This window comes from Notolepis coatsorum, assembly GCF_963971535.1.
Source record: "Notolepis coatsorum genome assembly, chromosome: 12".
Classification (NCBI taxonomy): Eukaryota; Metazoa; Chordata; class Actinopteri; order Aulopiformes; family Paralepididae; genus Notolepis; species Notolepis coatsorum.
This window is the reverse complement of record NC_140176.1, coordinates 17,086,008-17,106,737: the sequence shown is the minus strand read 5'-3', so window position 1 is coordinate 17,106,737 and position 20,730 is coordinate 17,086,008. Positions and strand designations below refer to the sequence as shown.

The 20,730-nt window shown below is 44.5% G+C and overlaps 2 protein-coding genes across 2 annotated transcripts in view; both read left to right on the top strand.

The window, feature by feature from the left end:
- tnikb (TRAF2 and NCK interacting kinase b) overlaps positions 1-9,654 on the top strand; it is an 80,518-nt gene extending 70,864 nt beyond the window's left edge. Inside the window, 3 exon segments of the mRNA XM_084325756.1 lie at positions 706-865; positions 6,445-6,584; positions 7,345-9,654. Of these exon segments, the coding sequence (XP_084181882.1) occupies positions 706-865; positions 6,445-6,584; positions 7,345-7,428 (384 nt within the window). The 3' untranslated portion in view covers positions 7,429-9,654.
- A 2,006-nt stretch (positions 9,655-11,660) lies between these two features.
- Positions 11,661-20,730, top strand: part of eif5a (eukaryotic translation initiation factor 5A) — a 32,383-nt gene continuing 23,313 nt past the window's right edge. Inside the window, exons 1-3 of the mRNA XM_084325576.1 lie at positions 11,661-11,762; positions 13,804-13,989; positions 18,046-18,150. Of these exons, the coding sequence (XP_084181702.1) occupies positions 13,822-13,989; positions 18,046-18,150 (273 nt within the window). The 5' untranslated portion in view covers positions 11,661-11,762; positions 13,804-13,821. The remainder of the gene's footprint in view (positions 11,763-13,803; positions 13,990-18,045; positions 18,151-20,730) is intronic.

Below are 20,730 nucleotides of genomic sequence, written 5' to 3'. Positions count from 1 at the left end.
CTGGTACTCAAAGCATCTAAGAGATTACTCTAAGATCATGCGAGATCAGTAGCATTATTAGCAAATAATTATTTACGAATAATATTTGACTATTTGCTTCATGATCAAATACATTTTGTATGTGATTGAGTGAGTGGGTGAGTGGGTAAGTGACTGAATGATTGAAAGAGGGTGAAAGATAAATATTTAACATACTTGTTAGTGACTGATAGTGTGGTCCAAGGCATAAGTCTGATCCATAAAGATGCAGACCCCCCACCTGTTCAGCCAATCTGCTTCCACTTTCACCCCCCCCCTCCCCCACTCTGCTTACATCCAGAGACGGCGACCAAAGCCACAGACTCATGTTGTTTTATGGTAATAGTCTCAGAAACGGTCATGCTGTGTCCATCTCTGTTTCCATGACGATTGTGTGATTGGGAGCGGGAGAACCATTGTTGCAGCAGTTTCTCTGTCAAGGTGGGGAGTGGGGGGTGGGCAGGGGCGTGAGGTGGGAAGAGGTGGGGGGGGGGGGGGGGGCACTGGCCACAGGAGAGAGGGAGGGAGGGAGAGGGGAGGGAGCTAGGGGCAGGAGAGGAAAAATGGGGGAGAGAGGGTTCTGCTCTGTGCGCCACTCCCGCCTCTCTAGGCTCACGCCAGCCCCCCCCCACCACTACCACCACCCCTGGCCGACCCCCCTCCCCTCCCCGTGTGTCACCCCGGCAGATTCAGAGTCAGGTGACCCCCCACGCCATCGTGGTTCTGCCGAAGACGGACGGCATGGAGATGCTGCTGTGCTACGAGGACGAGGGCGTTTACGTCAACACCTACGGACGCATCACCAAAGATGTGGTGCTGCAGTGGGGCGAGATGCCCACCTCCGTCGGTACGTCAACCAAATCAGCTCGCTTTGACCCTTGACCCCTCACCCCCCCCCCCCCCCTCCTCTCTCAGCGGTCTCCGCAGTTCACCCCCCCCCCCCCTCCCTCCCTATCTACACTCTCTACTGCATTTCCTTGATATACACTGCTGTACTGAAGCTCTTCTCTCGCTTAAAACTACACTCCCACCTCCCTCCCTCTCGCTTTCTCTTCACTCCCTGCACACACTCCTCCCCTGGAGGCTGAAACACACTGAAACACACCTCCCTGGAGGCTGAAACACACACCTCCGTGGAGGCTGAAACACACCTCCCTGGAGGCTGAAACACACTGAAACACACCTCACCTGGAGGCTGAAACACACACCTTTTGAAACACACTCCTCCCCTGGAGGCTGAAACACACTCCTCCCCTGGAGGCTGAAACACACCTCCTCACACTCCTCCCCTGGAGGCTGAAACACACCTCCTCACACTCCCCCCCTGGAGGCTGAAACACACCTCCTCACACTTCCCCCCTGGAGGCTGAAACACACTCCTCCCCTGGAGGCTGAAACACACCTCCTCACACTCCCCCCCTGGAGGCTGAAACACACTCCTCCCCTGGAGGCTGAAACACACCTCCTCACACTCCCCCCCTGGAGGCTGAAACACACTCCTCCCCTGGAGGCTGAAACACACCTCCTCACACTCCTCCCCTGGAGGCTGAAACACACCTCCTCACACTCCCCCCCTGGAGGCTGAAACACACCTCCTCACACTCCCCCCCTGGAGGCTGAAACACACTCCTCCCCTGGAGGCTGAAACACACTGAAACACACCTCACCTGGAGGCTGAAACACACACCTTTTGAAACACACTCCTCCCCTGGAGGCTGAAACACACTCCTCCCCTGGAGGCTGAAACACACCTCCTCACACTCCCCCCCTGGAGGCTGAAACACACCTCCTCACACTCCCCCCCCTGGAGGCTGAAACACACCTCCTCACACTCCCCCCCTGGAGGCTGAAACACACCTCCTCACACTCCTCCCCCTGGAGGCTGAAACACACCTCCTCACACTCCTCCTTGTCCAGCTTCACCCCCTTCTTCTCGATACGAGCCCCGACTACCAAGACACTCCAGTTAGTAGTGAACATTTTAAATAACGGCTTAACAGTAGTATTAGAAATGCCTCCACACACTGCATGCTTGCTCTCCTTAACAGCACATCCAAACCCTTCCCACGATGCACCACACCTCACTCCGTCATCACCCCTGCCACCCCCCGACACACACGAAACATACCTTCTCTTTCTCACCCCCCCCCCCCCCCCCCAGACCGCCACTCTTTTAAACCCGCACTCCCCCACCATTACGGCGCACTATTTTCCATTGACCATATTCACATGGTGGCCGTTATGCTCTTATGTCATTTTTGCTTTGATGTCATGCTCAGGTTCTGTCATGCCCAACCTAAGCGTGACGTAAAGAGCAAAATGGCCGCCGTGTGAATGTGGTCAATTCTCCAACCCGTAAGTGTAGGAAGGAATGCTCGTGTCTGGATGTTGTCGTTTGTCCATTGTGTGTTGTGTGTCCTCTGTTGGTGTCCCGTGTTAATGCTGCAAGTATCAACCTGTATCCATTCTCTGTCTCATCCTCGATACAAAACGCTCCTGTTTGCTTTGTCTTTTCAACTGACGTATTAGCTGACTGATTTTGTCGTCGTCTGAATCTTTGTCCAGGTTTCCTATCGTGTACAAAAAAACTCAAAACGAACTTGCTATCAAAACAAATGTACTATTTGATCATGGGATTAACCCTTTCACCACCACACCTTTCACTACCACACTACAGACGGTTAACCGTCTGTAGTGTGGTAGTGAAAGGGTTAACCTTCCGTAGTGTGGTTGTGAAAGGGTTAACCATTTGTCGTGTGGCAGTGAAAAGGGTTAACCTTCTGTATTGTCGCAGTGAAAGGGTTAACCCTTTGGTAGCGTGGTAGTGAAAGGGTCAAATCGGGCTCCGGAAATTACACGGTTGCTACAGACGCCGGCCGCCATCTTTAGAGCATCACTTCTATTCTATTCTTCTATTCGCGTAGAGAAATAGCTCAAACATAGTAACATGCTAAATCTGAGCAAGGAAGAGAGAGGGGGAAAGCGTTGAGGTTTCTTCCATGGCAGCCGTGAGAGGTTCTGTGGCGGCTTATCACACGACAAGACCCAGAATCTACCTGTCAACACAGAGTCAACAGTATAGTCAGCCTCTACAAACGGCGGCTCCCCCCAGAAATTGGATGTAAGGCTCCCGAGTGGCCTAAACAAGAACTAGGAGAAAATGATCAGTGACAACTAGCCTGTGGCAATAGTATCTCTGAACAAGTCCCCTTCTATTAAAGCGCCACTTCACCGAAAGACAATGCTGATTTATTTTGCACATAATCTCACAACATCCCATAACTCTCTTAACACGTTTAGCAAACATTCATTTATTTTGATTTGGTTATTGAGGTTAATTACGACTCGATACAATTATGTAGATGGGATATAGCAATCCCTATAGACCTGTTCGCTGTATACGTCAGACCCAGTGTGCATGCGCATCACTGGAGCAGAAAGGAACGCAATCCTAGTCAGAACAACGGGGCAGACTACAATACATTTGCATTTGTTAGCCATGCTGCTAGTGATCTAAACAATCAATCCATGCCAAAGCTAGATATGTAAAAGACTCACATTCGCAGCCAAGCTGATTTGGCTAAATGCCATCCAGCCGTTTTCGTTTGAAACTACTTTTAGTCAGGGGAGTGCCATGGTTTCTCCATAGAGCCCTGTGGTATTCTTTTAGCGCAGCAGCTCGCACAGGTCCAGGGCAGCTTAGTCACGTGACTCGGTTGGTATTGCTGATTGGCTCGAACGCGGTATGTTTGTATACAGCGAACAAGTCTATTAACACAACATAAGGATTCAGTGTCTTCCGATGACATCACCGGAGGACATATTGAACCTCAATAACTGTCTAACTAATGTTTGCAAAACTGTTTTAGAGTTTTGGCATATGTGTGAGATTATGTGCTAAATAAATCGCCTTGGTTTTCAGTGAAATGCCCCTTTAACCTCTTAACAGGCGCCCCAAAACACCTGCCCCCCAGCGGCACGGTGGTGTAGTGGTTAACACTGTCGCCTCACAGCAAGAAGGTCCAGGGTTCGATTCCCGCTTGGGGACCAGGTTTCCATGATGCCAGTTACCCAGGTGGGGTATCTCCCATGCCTTTCTGTGTGGAGTTTGCATGTTCTCCCCGTGCTCGCAAGGGTTTCCCCCCCGATAAGATAAACCCAATGGAAAAACATGCACAACAACAAGATCGCTAACGCTGTGGCGTCCTTGACGAAGACGGACAGGAGCACTTGGATTGGTCCCCTGGCGCGGCTCACGTTGACGCCTGTCTGCTCCCGGCTGCCCTTGGGGGGGAAGGACGACGGGATGGGTTAATCGCAGATACGAATTGCATGCATGCATCGCATGTGTGCCAATTGATGACCTCGGAGCAGGTCCTAAATTATTATTATTATTATTAACAGGCGCCCCAAAAGTGGTCATTTTAGTTTTAGTTTTTTGAGGACTGCATACTTTTTTTGCAAACCATACTATACTTTATACTTATAGCGCATGCATGAGCCTGGTCTGACATTCTGAAGTTTCTGATACAATAAAGAAAATTCACTTTTAGTGCTAATGAAATAGAGTAACATAGGTCTGGACTTTTGTTACTCACATTTTTCTGTAGTAGTTAGTAGTCCAGAAGTAGTATTTCCAAGAAAATTGGTATGGCTGATATTAAAAGACACCCTGGGTCCTCTGAAGTCTTGTGTAGTACATGTCCAAATTTCATAAAGATCCGTTCAGAAATGAGTGATTAGAAGCGGTTTTGGTAAAAGGTGAGAGAGCTCAGAAAACGATTTTCTCATAGACTTCAATGCATTAGACCAGGGGTGCCCAACCGCTTTTGAACCAAGATCTACTTTTTAATTTACCACCTAGCCGAGAGCTACCAGCCAAAATTGTATATTGTAAGCCATCATTTGAGGCTTTATAAAAGCAGCATAATGAACACAAATCTGTCAGTGCTGAGTCCGACCTCATCTTAAATAACAAACAGCATTGCATGTTGTAGTTAACAAGGAGAGGCAGAGTTGATTAAAAAAATAAAAATAAAAAAAATTATAATCAAATTTTATTAATCGAGATCTACTTGAAATCACCCCGCGATCGACTGGTTGGGCACCACTGCATTAGACGGAGAATTCTCTTCCTGTTTTGGCGCTGATTCGCTCATTCCCACGTGGGGTACCATGGGAAAGCCCTACTCATTGCTTACAACCTTGTCCAATCATTTTCGAGATCGCCAAATGATTGACGGAGGTAGAGGCTCGAGAGTCGGGAGTGGTAAAAATTAAAAGTCTGCCGTGTACTTCGGCGCACGCCTCACATATCGGCATGTAACTCGAGAACCGCTGAACGGATTTTGTCACCTGAAAGGGCTATAGACAGGCAACGAATAGGGTTTTATATACACACCCGAGCCGCTAGAGGTCGCCAAAGTGCCGGTGGGGAAATCGTCCTCAAGAGGGCCAACATGTGGGCCGTTGCATGCTAAGAGGTAGAAGGAGACTTCTATTCTATCAGAGATACTACTGCCACAGGATAGATGTAATTTTCTTTCTTTTTCAGTGAAGTGTCCCCCTATTACTATGTTAATTTGTACCAAAGGGCAAGGACACAGGGCATGGTTGAATATGTCCAAATCTAGTACGTCAAGGATGGACCTTGAATCTTCTGTCTCCAGGCCGTCCCTGGTGTCCTCCTGACTGATTAAAACATAGGTTTGACGACCGTGTCTTCGTCTGAAAGCAGTACAGGTCATGTGTTGTTTTGTTTTTGGGACAGCACATCGTCCCCTGTTAATTGAAATGTGTGTGTATGTACTGTCAGACCAGAAGTGCTCACAACCAGACCCCAACCCCACCCATCATAGACAAAAACACACGCTCAAAATGTTACCATGGATACTCATACTAATAAAAAATGACACACGCACACACACACACAGACACTTCTTCACTTGGTGGGATCCCAGCCTCATAGCTCAAGAGAATTATTTTTATGGTGACTCGTTTTAATCAGAATGTCTAGAATCCGTCATCGGAACCAACGTGTCAGCCGGTTAATGGGCTCACAAACTCTTCTATCAGTGCCTCGTGTCTAAGCCACATCTCTGGACGTTTCCTCGTGTTAAAATTAGCCATCAGCGGCGCCCCCATCCAGCCCTTCTGAGGGTGGAGAGAGCTCAGGAGGTGGTTTGTTCCCTCGTTTGGAAACTGCTGCAATAATCTCCTCCCAGAGGCGTGGCCCCGGGAGGCACGGCCTCGGGTGTGATTGGCTTGGGTGTGAGACTGGTGGTGAGTGAGTCCTCTCCTGTCCAATCCCCTGTCTCTGTGTGTGTGTGTGTGTGTGTGTGTGTGCGTGTGTGTGTGTGTGTGTGCGTGTGTGTGTGTGTGTGTTTGTGTGTGTGTGTATGTCCCCTGTCCCGCCCCCCTCTGCAGCCTACATCCACTCCAACCAGATCATGGGCTGGGGAGAGAAGGCCATTGAGATCCGGTCCGTGGAAACGGGACACCTCGACGGAGTTTTCATGCACAAGCGAGCTCAGCGACTGAAGTTCCTGTCGGAGAGGAACGACAAGGTGGGTTTGATTTACACACACACACACACACACACACACACACACACACACACACACACACACACACACACGCACACACACACACACACACACTCTTGTTCTGTCTCTCTTAGATGAAGATGATCTCTCGGTTCCACGTAGACGCTGGAGGGACCACACAGGGCTTGTGTCCCTCTCTTAGTTTATGGGGATGTAAAGGAGGGAAAAAAGCACTTCTGGAGGCCAGAGGGCACTTGCATTCCCTGACCCTATAAACTTGTTGTTATTATTATTATGGGGGCGACAGTGGCTCAGGAGGTAGAGCAGTTGTCTAGAGGTTCCTGGTTCGATTCCCGCTCCTCCCGGGCAGCGTGTCGAAGTGTCCTTGAGCAAGACACTTAACCCCTAATTGCTCCCGATTGGCACCTTGCATGGTTGCCTCTGCCATCGGTGTGTGAATGTGTGAGTGAATGGGTAAAATGCGAGGAACAAATTGTAAAGCGCTTTGGATAAAAGCGCTATATAAATGCAGCCATTTACCATTTATTATTATATAAATTAAAAACAACTGTATCAATAAAGTCTATATCTCTTTCTCTCTCTCTTACATACGCACACACACACACACCCCAACGTTTCTGCACGAGCACACAGGCATGCACACACACACACACACACACACACACACACACACACACACACACACACACACCCCCCAACGTTTCTGCACGAGAGACGTGTGCGTGTGACCCGGGTTAAACCCATGCACTGTTCTCCACAGGTCTTCTTCGCCTCAGTCCGCTCCGGGGGCAGCAGCCAAGTCTTCTTCATGACCCTCAACAGAAGCTCCATGATGAACTGGTAACCCATTCCCCTTCACGTTCCCCGACCACACCGCCACCTTCCCCCCCTCATCCTGCACATCGCCAGCCAGAGGAGAGAGGATGGGGGAATAACAAGAGGATGGGTGGAGGTGGTGGTGGGGGGACACACACACACACAGACGAGGTAACGCAGAGAGAGAAGGGCTGGAGTGGACGGAAGGATGGAATGAGCGGAGGACGAGCTTTACACCAGCCAGCGGTCCCTGACGCGATGCTAACGTGTCATCAGCAACGTTGCCCTCTGTCCAGACGCTAACAGTTCTCGGTACCAATAAGGACCTGTGTCACTGCTGGACAAGCCAAGATGATAATACTATCTACAGATGACACTTTCTCTCTCTCTCTCTCTCTCTCTCTCTCTCTCTCTCTCTCTCTCTCTCTCTCTCTCTCTCTCTCTCTCTCTCTCTCTCTCCTCTCTCTCTCTCTCTTTTTTTATTACCTGTATTGTTATTATTTCTGAGAATTTCAATTGTGACTGGATAGGACACTAGCATTATGTTAAGTGGCCTTGGGACTTCCCCCAGTGAGAACAATTAAAAGGGAGAAGCTCACTGTGTAGAAAAGAGCACACATCAGAATCTAAAGTTATTGCCTCATATGCTGTTTATATTGTGCATATTCATATCTTTCCTCCCAGGTGAAAAGAAAAGGCTCTGACATGTGAAGCTCGGACGTGCACCCTCTTCGGACATAGTTGAGTTTTGGGTACAGCGGCTACCATGTCCTTCAGTGGTGTTTTTATGTCGACTATGGGGGTGGGGGGAGGGTGTAGATACTGTAGTTACTGCTGCAATGGCACACAGAAAATAAATAGGCTAATAGCACCAGTTCTTACAAGAAGAAATTGACATAGTCTAGTAATTGCCAATTTTTTTGGTAGTATCACATTTTTATCTCCCTGTGCTTTCTACCATTTACATTGCATTGCTCCTATTCTGTGCGCGTCACACTCCTGTAAATACTCACTTTGCCGTTAGGGACAGACTGCTTTGCACATTGACACTCAATGACTGTGACAGAGAGTGGGAGAGAATGAATAAGAGAATAAAATAAAATAAAATAAATTCCAAGCAGGCTCTCTGTCCCTACAAATGCCCTTTTTTGTATGTCACAGACTTTGGAGATTTGTTAAACCAACAAGCAGAGAGACAGAAAGACTAGTGTTTTGGGTTGGCTAATACTAACACCTGCTGTTTATTGAGTTGCCGCTGTACATTTTCACGGTGACAATAGCTGCCGCCAATCGTTATGATGTGTAACGTAAAGGTAATACACTGGGCGGTCTCGACTGCTGAATAAAAACGCATAGAGGTTTTGGTGGCGAGAGGGATCGTTTTCCAACATGAGCCTGTATTTAATTTGATTTGTGTCGAGCTAGCTTTAGGCAAGGACCAGAGTTGTGAATCTAAACCATTTTTTAAACTGAAATAGCCTAAGTTAAATGTAGGGAATTGTAATGGAAAGCTATAATGTAAGACCTGTTAAGATGTTAAACAGAAGACTAGGTGTTATTTTACTGATAGGTACTGAGGTTTAAACTACTGAAAATGGGACTGGCTGTCCCTTATTCGTCATACCATTCCTACACTGTTAATTGGTCTAAAAAAGATGGGATAGGTTAAGCAATGCAATTCTGGGCCAAATTAACTAAGCCTTTGGTGAGGATGAGTAACATCCTGTGAACATTGGGTAGGGAGTGATGGAAGTGGGCCCTACAGCTTGCTGTATCACTGCAGTGTGGGACAAATTATATAGATTAAAAAAGAATAATAATAATATATATATATTATTATATATTATTATATTATATATATAATATAATAATTTTACATTATTATATTTTATATATATATACATATACATAAGCATTTCGTTGAGACGATATCTTGCTGATCATTTTAGAGAAAGACAGAAATCATGTTCACATATTAAGGCTTAGTTGTCTTTCTACAAAATAGAAAAGAACAGCTATAAGAATTTCTAAAAAAAGAAATTTTGTTTTTATTGTGGTATTATTAGTATTTGTATTTCAATTTTTGTACGTATCAGACTGTGAATGTGTGTATGACTGTGTGTGTGTGTGCGCGTGCGCGTGATGCATGTGTGAGTATGTTTTCACCTTGTCTGAATCACTGGGATTGATTAAAACTCCAACCTCCAACCTGGCAACACACTCTGTTGATGTTCAAAATCCTACAATAAATGTCCTTGTACAGCAACACTTGCTTTCTTTCTACTTTTTGGTTATCTGTTTTGACAAATCAATTATCCTCTGCACCAAACACAAACATACACTATCTCTCACTCTCTCATATGATAAGTGGTGTTTGCAGTAGAACATTTACCAATACACTGGACATGATGGAACTCTTTGATCTTACGCAGATAATTGATACTGATGTATTGAGCTGTACTGTACTGTACCCATTCTGCAATCTGTTAATAAACATTTCAATCAATCAATCAATACCTCTACTCTGCCAAATCCCAAATGTCCCAGCAAATCCACACTTATTGACATGTCTTTAAATGGGCACTTCACTGAAAAACAACGCTGATATATTTCTCACATAATCTCACGTGTATCCCAAGGCTCTAAACTGTGTTTTTCACACATTAATTTATGTAATGCAGTAATGTCATTGGAGGACACTGAATCCTTGTGTTGTGTTAATTACAGCTCAATGGAATGATGCAGATGGGACAATTACGATCCCTATTGCAATCCTACAATCCTCTTTTATCATCTACATAATTTCATTGAACTGTAATTAACACAACACAAGGAGTCAGTGTCCTCTGATGACATCACATCAAACTCATTCAATCTCAATAACTGTCAAACTAAATGAATGTGTGCAAAACAGTTTAGAGCCTTGGGATATGTGTGAGATTATATGCTAAATAAACCAACTGTGTTTTTCAGTAAAGTTTCCCTTTAACAAAGCTCCTCATAGATATTCTGGTGTAAGTGTCTTTGCCAATGATTTGAGTGACCACTTGTGTTATTGCAGTAGTGAGAAATACTAAACTGCCAAAGACTAAACCTTGGATTATTTATAAATGCAACATGAAGCACTTTGTTGAACAAGCTTTTTTTTTGCATGATTTGTTCTACTTTGACTGGGGGAAATGTCACTTGTTAACAATGTTGAGTTAGCCTGGCAATTATTTTATGATGGTTTAATTGAAATTGTGAACAAACATGATCCATTTCAGAGTGAAAGGGGTGGAACAACGCATGGTTCACCCCTGATCTGTAGAACCTCCTTCATGAGAGAAATTTAGCCTGGGCTAAGGCCAGACAATCTGGGACTGATGCTGATTGGCCCACCCTCATAGCAGAAGACAACCTAGCTGAGCGTGCTCTGCGTGAGTGTCATCACTTTTTCCTGGTTGGGGAGATTTTAGTTCAATTCTGTTACATGTGTCCCTGGTTTCAACTGCCCTGGGTCTGACCTGTTCTAAACAAGGAATCATCCAAATTCAGACAATAATAAATCTTGAACTGCAATAGCTTTACTGTCTGCCTTATAGTGATAAACCAGGCAATATACTCCGTTCAAAATGTGATGTAATTTTATATAATAAAAAATAAACAGATCTACTGCATCTAATACTTCCAATTCTAGCCCGACCCAAGCCGTATCAATACATTCGTATTGTTGTACAATGTGCTGCAGTCCAGTTGTCATATCCTATTGATGAAGCTCTCCCTGCAGTTTTCCCCCACAACCCATGTGGAGCCCTGTTGTTGTTGTTGGCTACTATAATGAATACCGAAGGCCATCACCACCACTATGAATTGAAAATGGTGGGAGTGGGACCCTGATGTAAACAAGACAAAAGTCTTTCTCTGGTCTGCAACCCCTTAACAAGTGTGTGTATTGAGCCGTACTGTATTGTACCCATTCTGCAATCTGTTAAATAAAGTTTTCATTCATTCATTCATTCATTCATTCATTCATCAGCTATGATGAATTGAAAATGGGCGACCCTGATGTAAACAAGACGAAAGTCTTTCTCTGCTCTGCATCCCCTTAACAATTGTATGTATCGAGCCGTACTGTATTTGTACCCATTCTGCAATCTGTTAATAAAAATGTTCACCCCATTCAATCAAAACCGGAACACATAAACCACCGCCCCCCTCTTTACGGATGCCGCAGTAAAGTTCGTCGCGCATGCGCAGCTTCGGTCCTCTTTTTCTTGGAAGGTAAGTGTGGCATGGCGCGTGTTTGTGTCTAGGGGGGATAAATAGAGAACTTATTGTACTTTTGCATCATTCGGTTCCGGACTCTGCCGTCTAAAATAGGTACGTCGTGATTCCACACAAAGAGGTAAGCCGAAAAGTGAGATTTTCCTCGCGGTGTCGGTGTAATAACGGTTCCACGGTGACTGACTGGGTGTGGGTCCATGTTTTACATGTTGTACCCGTGCGGTGCCCGAATGAAGCGCGAGACACGCGGCCTTCCTCCCCGCGCGCCGCTGCTCCTCGCTGCTGCTGGACGAAGCGGCTTGTCATTCAACTCGTTACCGGCAGCGTGTTAACAGGAACCCCGTTAAACTAGGTTCCACTGACGGGACACGCACCTGTCCATGATAACGGTCACGCAATGGCTATTATTTATTACTAACTACATGCGAACTAAGTAAAGTCTACAATCATTTGTGTGAACGTGAAGTTGAATGAATAAGATGGAGCTAGCTATAGCTAGTATTAGTGAGTTAACTCAAGCCGCCACTGACAGCGGTCCTTGACTATACTCGCTTGCAACTCGCTGAATTCATACACATTGTTAACGTAATGGTGGTGGTGGGGTCTGTGTACCTAACTAACTATACTTCTTCCATTGCGTTTGTGCTGCGTTTCACCGTTAGCGGCTAAAAACGTTGTTGGGGCGACAATGGGTTCGCGAGTCTCTTCTAGCGCTATGATGACTCTCACAATTATATTCCCACGTGACTTAACAATATTCGTTAACCCTTTCACTGCCGGTTAACCCTTTACTATCACACACAACTGACGTCGGTTGTTGTGTGATAGTAAAGAAGGGTTAACCTTATGTCGTGTGGCAGTGAAAGGGTTAACAGTTTTGGTAGCGCGGCGGTGAAAGGGTTCAAACATGACGACTCTGACTGACAATATCGGTATTTCCACATTATTAATGCCATTGAGCTGACTCTAGGTAAGACTCCCGTCACTTGGCCGGTGTGCCGCCTAACCTTTAACTAAAGGTTTATTGAGCTACTATATAAATACACGCTAACATTAAGCTAATGTTGTTTACGGTTAGCGAGCAAACTAATGCTAATTGAACGGCGTGTTAAGGTGGTATTTGCACGCTGCAAATATGTGCGATATCAACATGGCCACCTTAACACGCTGTTCAATTTTGCAGGTACTTATTCTATAGTAATTTGCTTTCCGTGTTGACTTGTAATGTCAAACTTGAACATGTAAGGCGGTCCAAGGTAGCTGTAACTGTTAAATGTGTAGTTTACAGCTGGGTGGGCGTTGATTGCTAACTAGCTTTTGAACCGTCGTGTACCGTTAGCATATGGACCAATTTGTCATGGGTAATAAAGGCTAGATCTGACGGCAGATAATGTTTACATTTGTTTGGGACGGTAGTGGGGGGGGGGGGGTTGGGGATGGGCGAAGGGGGCACTGTAGGAAGATGGCACTAAGCTGCGAAAGTGAATGAGGTGATGTCCTCACTACTGAACACAAGGCATGTCGTTTGCGAAACTGACGTGCAATACATTAATTACATCAACTGCTTGAATGTCAATTTAAATGTTTTAAAAGAAATATGTTCTCAATTTGATGTAAAAATTGCGCATAGTTTGTCTATCTTGGTTCCTTTGTCTGGAATTTAAGTTTAAAAAAAAAAAAGTGTGCACAACAATCACTTTAAAAAAATAAAAAGCCTCCTACTTTAAAAGCAATTTATGTCTCACTCCATAGAGTCCCATGTCTGCTAATCTTCCCAGAGCTGGTGACTGAAGTAGGTTCCTCTGTCTGGCATAGGTTTATAAACAACTCTAGGTTAAAACTATTATTTGCAGCATGGCCAAAAACTGATTACTCAATAAAAGGCAGGCATCATTCTTTCTCATACAGGCCAACATGATGGGAACTTTTGGCCTCCATTCAGAGTGAAGCTGAGCATGTTTCGTAGAGCCTGCCACCCAAAATATTGGCTATTAAACAAAAACAAAAAAAAACACGGGAAGATAGTATTTCTAGCCCATGTTGACTGTCTGTGAGGACAAGCCCTAAATAAAGACATTTGTAAGTTGGAAGATAACTTTAAGTGAGTGTCATTTAATCACTTCTCTATTCCTCACAGTCCCCTGACCCATCCACCATGGCAGATCCTGATCTTGATTTCCAGAGTGGTGAGTCTGGCGCCTCAACAACCTACCCCGTCCAGTGCTCTGCCCTGCGAAAGAATGGCCACGTTGTGCTGAAGGGACACCCCTGCAAAATTGTGGAGATGTCCACCTCCAAGACTGGCAAGCACGGACACGCTAAGGTATAACATGAATGTGTTCACTGCAAGGTGAAATGGCAACTATATCGGGGCACTAAACTGTAACCAATTAATGTTTATTTTTTATTTTTATATATATATATATTTTTTTACTGAAATTGTAATCCGGCTTAACCCATTCTGCGCCAAAGACGAGTATACTCGTTATTGCCGTCCAACCATGGAGCGCCAACGAGTAAACTCGTTTTTATGATCATTATTTTGTTTATTCGCTATATCCATTTAATAATTCATGGCTGCAGACCCTTCAGACCCTGTCTGAGCCGGCAGACGGTCAACACCGCCCTCTACTGCCTTGCGGAGCTATTGCACTTCATTGGAAACGGTCTGGTGTGTTTTCTGACCTGTGGGGTTTAAATACTCCGGCGAGGCAGGCCTTTACAACGATGGCATGGAACACTAACCCCGCCCCGCCCGTTCATGTGTAACGCTCGGTAATGTCGGGGACAGGATCGCTGTGGATAACTGGAATGGCGGTCAGATAATTGGATTATTTTTTGCATTACATCAGAGACGAGGTAAGAACACTATATAAAACCTTGCGTTGATCTGATATTTCTTTCTCCCACGATCAAAGCTATCAGTGTGGACCGTGTTTAAGCATTACATCACACGCAGGAGTGGTTTGTGACCAATAAACCATGCCTAGGGGTGGTTGTTAGGCCCGAGGCGCAGCCGAGGGTCGTTAGACCCCCCTAGGCATGGTTTATTGGTCACAAATCACGACTGCACGTGGTGTAAAGCTTTTATACAACTGCCAGATTCATCCAACCTTATTTCTATACAATAAACACACATTAATCGAAGATTTATTGAAAAAACCATCCGCCAGAAAAAGTAGTTCCCACAACTCCATGTGGAAGCAGCTTGAAGTGCATCCAACCAAACTAACACATCCAACTGTGTATTATTGGAATGATTGAGAGAAGTTGCCTCATGTGGAAGCAGCTTGAAGTGCATCCAACCAACTAACACATCCAACTGTGTATTATTGGAATGATTGATTGAAAATTTATTAAAACGTTTTCTTTGCCCTATAGGAAAAAAACGTTTTCTTCGCCCTATTTTTTTATTTATTTCTTTTAGCCTAAACTTAACCAGTTGGAAACCAGGGGTACAGTAATAAAATTAGCAATCAACCAATCAATCAATTCAATAGACCATGCTCACTTAAAACAGCGCTGCTTCTCTCTCAGTCTGACTCCCCCGCTGTTGCAGACAGGAGTGTGTGTGTGTGTGTGTGTGTGCGTGTGTGTGTGTGTGTGTGTATGTGTGTGTTTGTGGGTACGCCAGCGTCGGACAGTGTGAGAGAGAACGCTGCAGTCGGAAAGTAGGAAGGAAGAAATTTAAATCAATCAATTAATCTATCAATCAATCCGCGATTTTTCTTTTGTTCTAGATTGAGTCAAGACCCATCAATTACATCATCCAACATTGTTTAAAATACTAACACATTCCCCTTGACAGAATCGCTTCATATTTAGTCGTTATGGTGCTTTCAACATAACCATTTGTTGTCCGGGATCCTGTTTTCTCCCGGAGTGAGCCGGGGAGGGTTATGTGATTTGGTTGTGGGCGGGTCCTGAGCCCAGGACCGTGGATTGTTGTCAATAAAGACGTGTGAATGGCCAATCAGAATCGAGAAATTTGCATGCCGTTGTATAATGTGCTTTCTACCGTGGGGGGGGGGGGGGTCGCGCTGCCCCCCGCTACGAGGGCCATTTCATGTATGCACGAGGAGATATAATAATAATGACAATCTAGCGTTGATTTCGGGAAGATTCGATAATCGGGTGAAAAATGCCCGTGATAAGTGTATTCCACTAAAACGCTATTATCGCGTCTTTTCCTTGGATTACTAAGAATCACAAACTACTCGTATTAAAAAAAAAAACAATCTGTTTTGTGCATGTTGACTGGAAGTAACTCACTGACAATTGACGGGTGTATTAGACCCATAGCTATAATATAAGATATATTTTAAGCACTCGCAAATTTGGCATTCTAAAACTATATCCATTGAATAAAGACCTGGCGCTGAAGGGAGACCTGGCGCCCCTGCTGCTGGCGGTCTATGTGTTAATGGTGTGGCTTGCAAATGCCCCACACCCCTCTTGTTTTATACCAGTATCCACACACCATTGTCGTATTAAATCCAGATCCACTCATTGGAAAGAGGAGATTTGGCCCAATCCATAGATGTATGACTTGACCATAATAAGGTCATTTATAGGCCTGATATTCTATATTCATACAGACATTGTAGGAGTGGAGCAATCTTCCATTTACTTGGGTATGTACTTTTAGGAGAATTTTCAGAAAATATGGCTAGGGCTTAGGGGTTAAATGGCTTTTGTTTTGATTTTGTGTTTTGCTGTAATGACTAAATGCTGACTACACACCTTTTAGTTATGTTTACATTTGTTACTTTCTCAGTGGAGGGGGAAAGTCTGAACTGGTGCCACTACATTTTGGGCTGGTGCCTCCTAAAATATTCATGTCATAAGGGACATTGTATTGTGTTAATTACAGCTCCATGCAATGGTATAGATGAAAAATAACAATACCTTGTCTTGAAATTTGAAAGACCTGGGTTTCATTGCGTCTATACCCGCCGGTTTCCGATGCAATGCAGAGAATTCTATAAACTCATATTTCGCTAATGACACTTAACTGGAGTCCTGGGCTTTTTTTTTTTTTTTTTTTATCCACTTTTTCTCCTATTTTCTCCCATCCCAATTTCGCATTTCCAATTCTTCCCTCCCCTGTCTTGAACGTTGCTAGACTATGCCTGGACGGCTGTAGTGAGGATAGAAGCCTTGCATCACGTGTGTCCTCCGGTACACGAGGAGGCAGCCTGTCGCATCTTTTCACCGCAACAGCTTGAACTCTGTGGCGAGGAGTAACGCGTGGGAGGCTCACGCTGCCCCCCCGATACGTCCTGTTTCCGCCGTACCGGCGTCACCCAACCGACCTGTAGGAGTCGCTGTCCACAACGTCCAATCCCCACCCACCGGCTTTCCCACCCTCCAACACTGCCAATTGTGTTAGTATGACAGCCGGCCAAGCCGGTAGCAACGCAGAGAGCTGGGCTTGATACCAGCATCTCCTGCATTAGTGGCGAGCGCCTTTCCCACTGTGCCACTCAGCCGCCAGTCCTGGGCTATTTTCAATCTTTTGGCTACTTTTGATTTATAATTTATAATTTACATTTAAAAATAGTTACCATGGTATGTTTGGTATCATTCTTTTCAGTACAGTCTCTCCTATATGACCTGACCGTTTGTTTACATACTGCATACTGTACAACACAAACGGTTTTAGAAGATGTGTTTTTTTTGTTTTTTTTACTATAAACAAATGTAAACATGCTCCATGAAGCATTAGAAACAATGAAAATGCCCCTGCAGGTTGCATACAAACCATTATATGTATAAACAATTATTTCCTTACCTCCTCATAATCCCCCTCTAAAAAGACAAACGGCACAAACGACTCCAAAAGATTGATTTGTGACTTAAGAGTTAAAATCATTGATAAACAAACGTAGTGCTGAAAATATACAATGACTGCTGTTTTGATAGGGTTAGGGTCTTTACCCTTGGCTACATTTGAAAAAGAAACGCAACATTAATACGCACTGTATTGATCTATTTATGACTAGCGACAGCAGGGTCAATATGGGGGACCTATGGCTTAACGTTGAGCTGTAGTAATGTGATAAACGTTAAGCCCTGATGATGATAAACTTTATTTGTATAGCACCTTTCATACAATAATTAAAGCCCAAAGTGCTTCCCTGATGACATCACTGGTGACCATATTAAAACTAATTTACTCTAAATGTGTTTATAGTATTTGGATGTGAGATTATGTGCAAAATAAATTGACTGAGCCTCTAAGTAATAAACAATGCAAGCCTCAAACAGGGCTTTGAAACCATATTGGTTCCATATTTCTACATTATGGCATATGACGGAGACTAGACGATAGGGAGAAGATTTTGATCCACAACTGTCCTTTCTCTTCATGCTGTAGGTTAACATGGTTGGAATTGATATCTTCACCAACAAGAAGTATGAAGATATGTGCCCGTCTACCCACAACATGGACGTTCCAAACATCAAGAGGTTAGATTACCAGGTAAGTCAACATAATAATCGGGACGTAATGCATTGAGACACAATCTATAGAATCTTCACCACTGAAGTGTCATTCCATAAAGAATGCAACTCATTTAGAATGGAGACGCTAACCACGCTCATCTGTATTGGCCAATCCTCTCCCTTGGAAGTATGTTTTGTGTAAGCTGTCATTGAAGAGTTGTATAGTTTTTAGCCCCTGTCCTGGATTGGTCAAGTAGCTGCCAACAGCCTGTTGAGAATGGTGATAATGTCTGAAGCACTAGTGTTTCCCAGCCGTTTGTGAGGTGGCATGTTTTATTGGCCAGGCTCGGCCCTCAAGGTCAGTGGGTGGGACTCTGGAGCCTGCTATTTGAGTAGCGATCTCGTCTAATCTGAAAGGTGCTTTCAACGGATGCAGGCAAACCCAATGAGTATCTCTGGGGTACATGCCGGTTTGAAGGGGGGGGGGGGGGGGGGCGCATTCTCAACACACACGCACATCTATGAGCCTATTCTTCATAGTGGCCTGCTTGTCGGGAGTACTTGGTGTGTCTTTTGTCACTGGCTACTAGTGGCGTTTTGTTTGGATATAATGTAATACTTTATTTCAATGCTGAATATATTTCGGAACCAAATTGTGTTCTTGAGTTGATTCATGGTTTATAAAATAGCCTGCTTAAAATGCATCTTACAAAATGACCTGGCAAATGCCCCTCTGTCCCATGGAGCTATAGAGACATGGGTCTATCCTCTATCCTTTAGTAATGCTGGACCGGAATGCACAATCCAACACTTGATTCACCAGTCTAAAACGACGGGGGCAAATTAACCTGTGCAACGTGGGAGAAATGAGGACCACAGCGGCATGCACTCTGTTGAAGGATATGCTGTCTTGATGTCGACTTACTGCAGGCATTAAAGCGCTCCGTCTTGAGATGGATTTCCGTCAATTTGATTTCGGAGTCGCGACGTATTTTACGTCAATTTGCTACCATAATATGATTTGTAGATGCATACATTACAGATTGAAACTAAATTGAGCCAATCGGAGGTGTCAAATATGATTAAAATGGGCATTTTCTTTTCTACCGTTGCCGTGCCAAGCAGAGTCATTGGGGAGCAATAATGGCAGGACGCAGCAACTCGAGAGACAGGATTGCGCTAATAGTTTGTCGTCGGAAATGTATAATAATCGCAAGATAATTCAGACAGTGTTGGTGGATCTAACAAAATGGATTTATGGACACATTTATGCCCGCACCACAAAGCTTATTGAAGGGTTAGCGGCGGAGCGACGGCTCTACCGGTGAGTCAGTCAGCCTGTTATATGAAAATGTAATTGTAGTGCTGTCAGACCCTGATACAGGTTGTCTTTTCCTTTTAGCTAACGCTATTAAATAAAAATGTACAGTGGCAGTTAAGAATATGACTTTGCCTGGGGAAAAAGTCAGGAGATGTTTTTTATATGACGCACCCCTGCTGGAATCGACTTTACCATAAATCATAGGCTGATATACGCTACATTCTCTTCAAACATAAATGTTACAGGACAAAAGTAATAGATTTAATCGCTTTTATTCTTTTTAAACTTGGTCTGACCGACCTTCAGCATACATAGACAATGAAGGCAGGTAGATCCAGTAGCAGAAACGCATTCACATCATTAGGCTGTCAGAATATCAGCCCAAATCCTGCATTAGGCCTACTTTAGCGGACAAAACCCAAACCAAACAACTTATTTCTCGCGCGTTGATCTACCTCGGATACTCATCGGAGCCCGTATGAGCGTGGAAACTTTATTTCCGTTTAGCTAGTAATGCTATAAGCATGGACACATGCATACTAAACGAAGGCAGCCTCCGATGTGTCGGAGGTAGATAAAAGCTTGAGAAATAAATGGAGATGGGCATGGCTCTACGAAACGGTATGATAACAAGCCTTTTAGTTCATGGTCTAAAAAACTAAAAGAGCCAGGTGTGTTTTTGCAACGTATCCCACGGGAAATTACAGTATGGGAAAAGGGTACTAGCTCGCCATCTATCAGAAGCTAGCCACAAGACTCGCATTTGCGATCTCCAGCACACAGCCCCCTGCCTGGCGTGACAACCACAACAGTAGGGTCTGTAGTCAGTCACGACAGTAGGCTCTACAACACAGTGGTCTATAGTCAGTCAGGACAGTAGACGCTACAACACAGTGGTCTATAGTCAGTCAGGACAGTAGACGCTACAACACAGTGGTCTATAGTCAGTCAGGACAGTAGACGCTACAACACAGTCAGTGGTCTATAGTCCAAAAACTAGAGGAACCTCTGGATGCAGAAGACTTGTGGATTAAGTACAAGACACATAGGCCTACATTTGAAATCTATATTTTATGTTATGCGTGCATAAAACCCAGAATTAGGAGTTTTCTGTATGTAAGCTGCACTTTTTTGTGTAAAATTGCATTATGTATTATTAAAGCACTGTTTCCCTTGTTTAGTTCCTTCAAGTCATAAGCTTGTTCAGTTGTCACAATGTAAATAAAAACGTGCACTGAAAAGTTACAGTATGTAGATTTGTTTATTTGTATGACAAAGTCAGAGTCAACCCTTGCA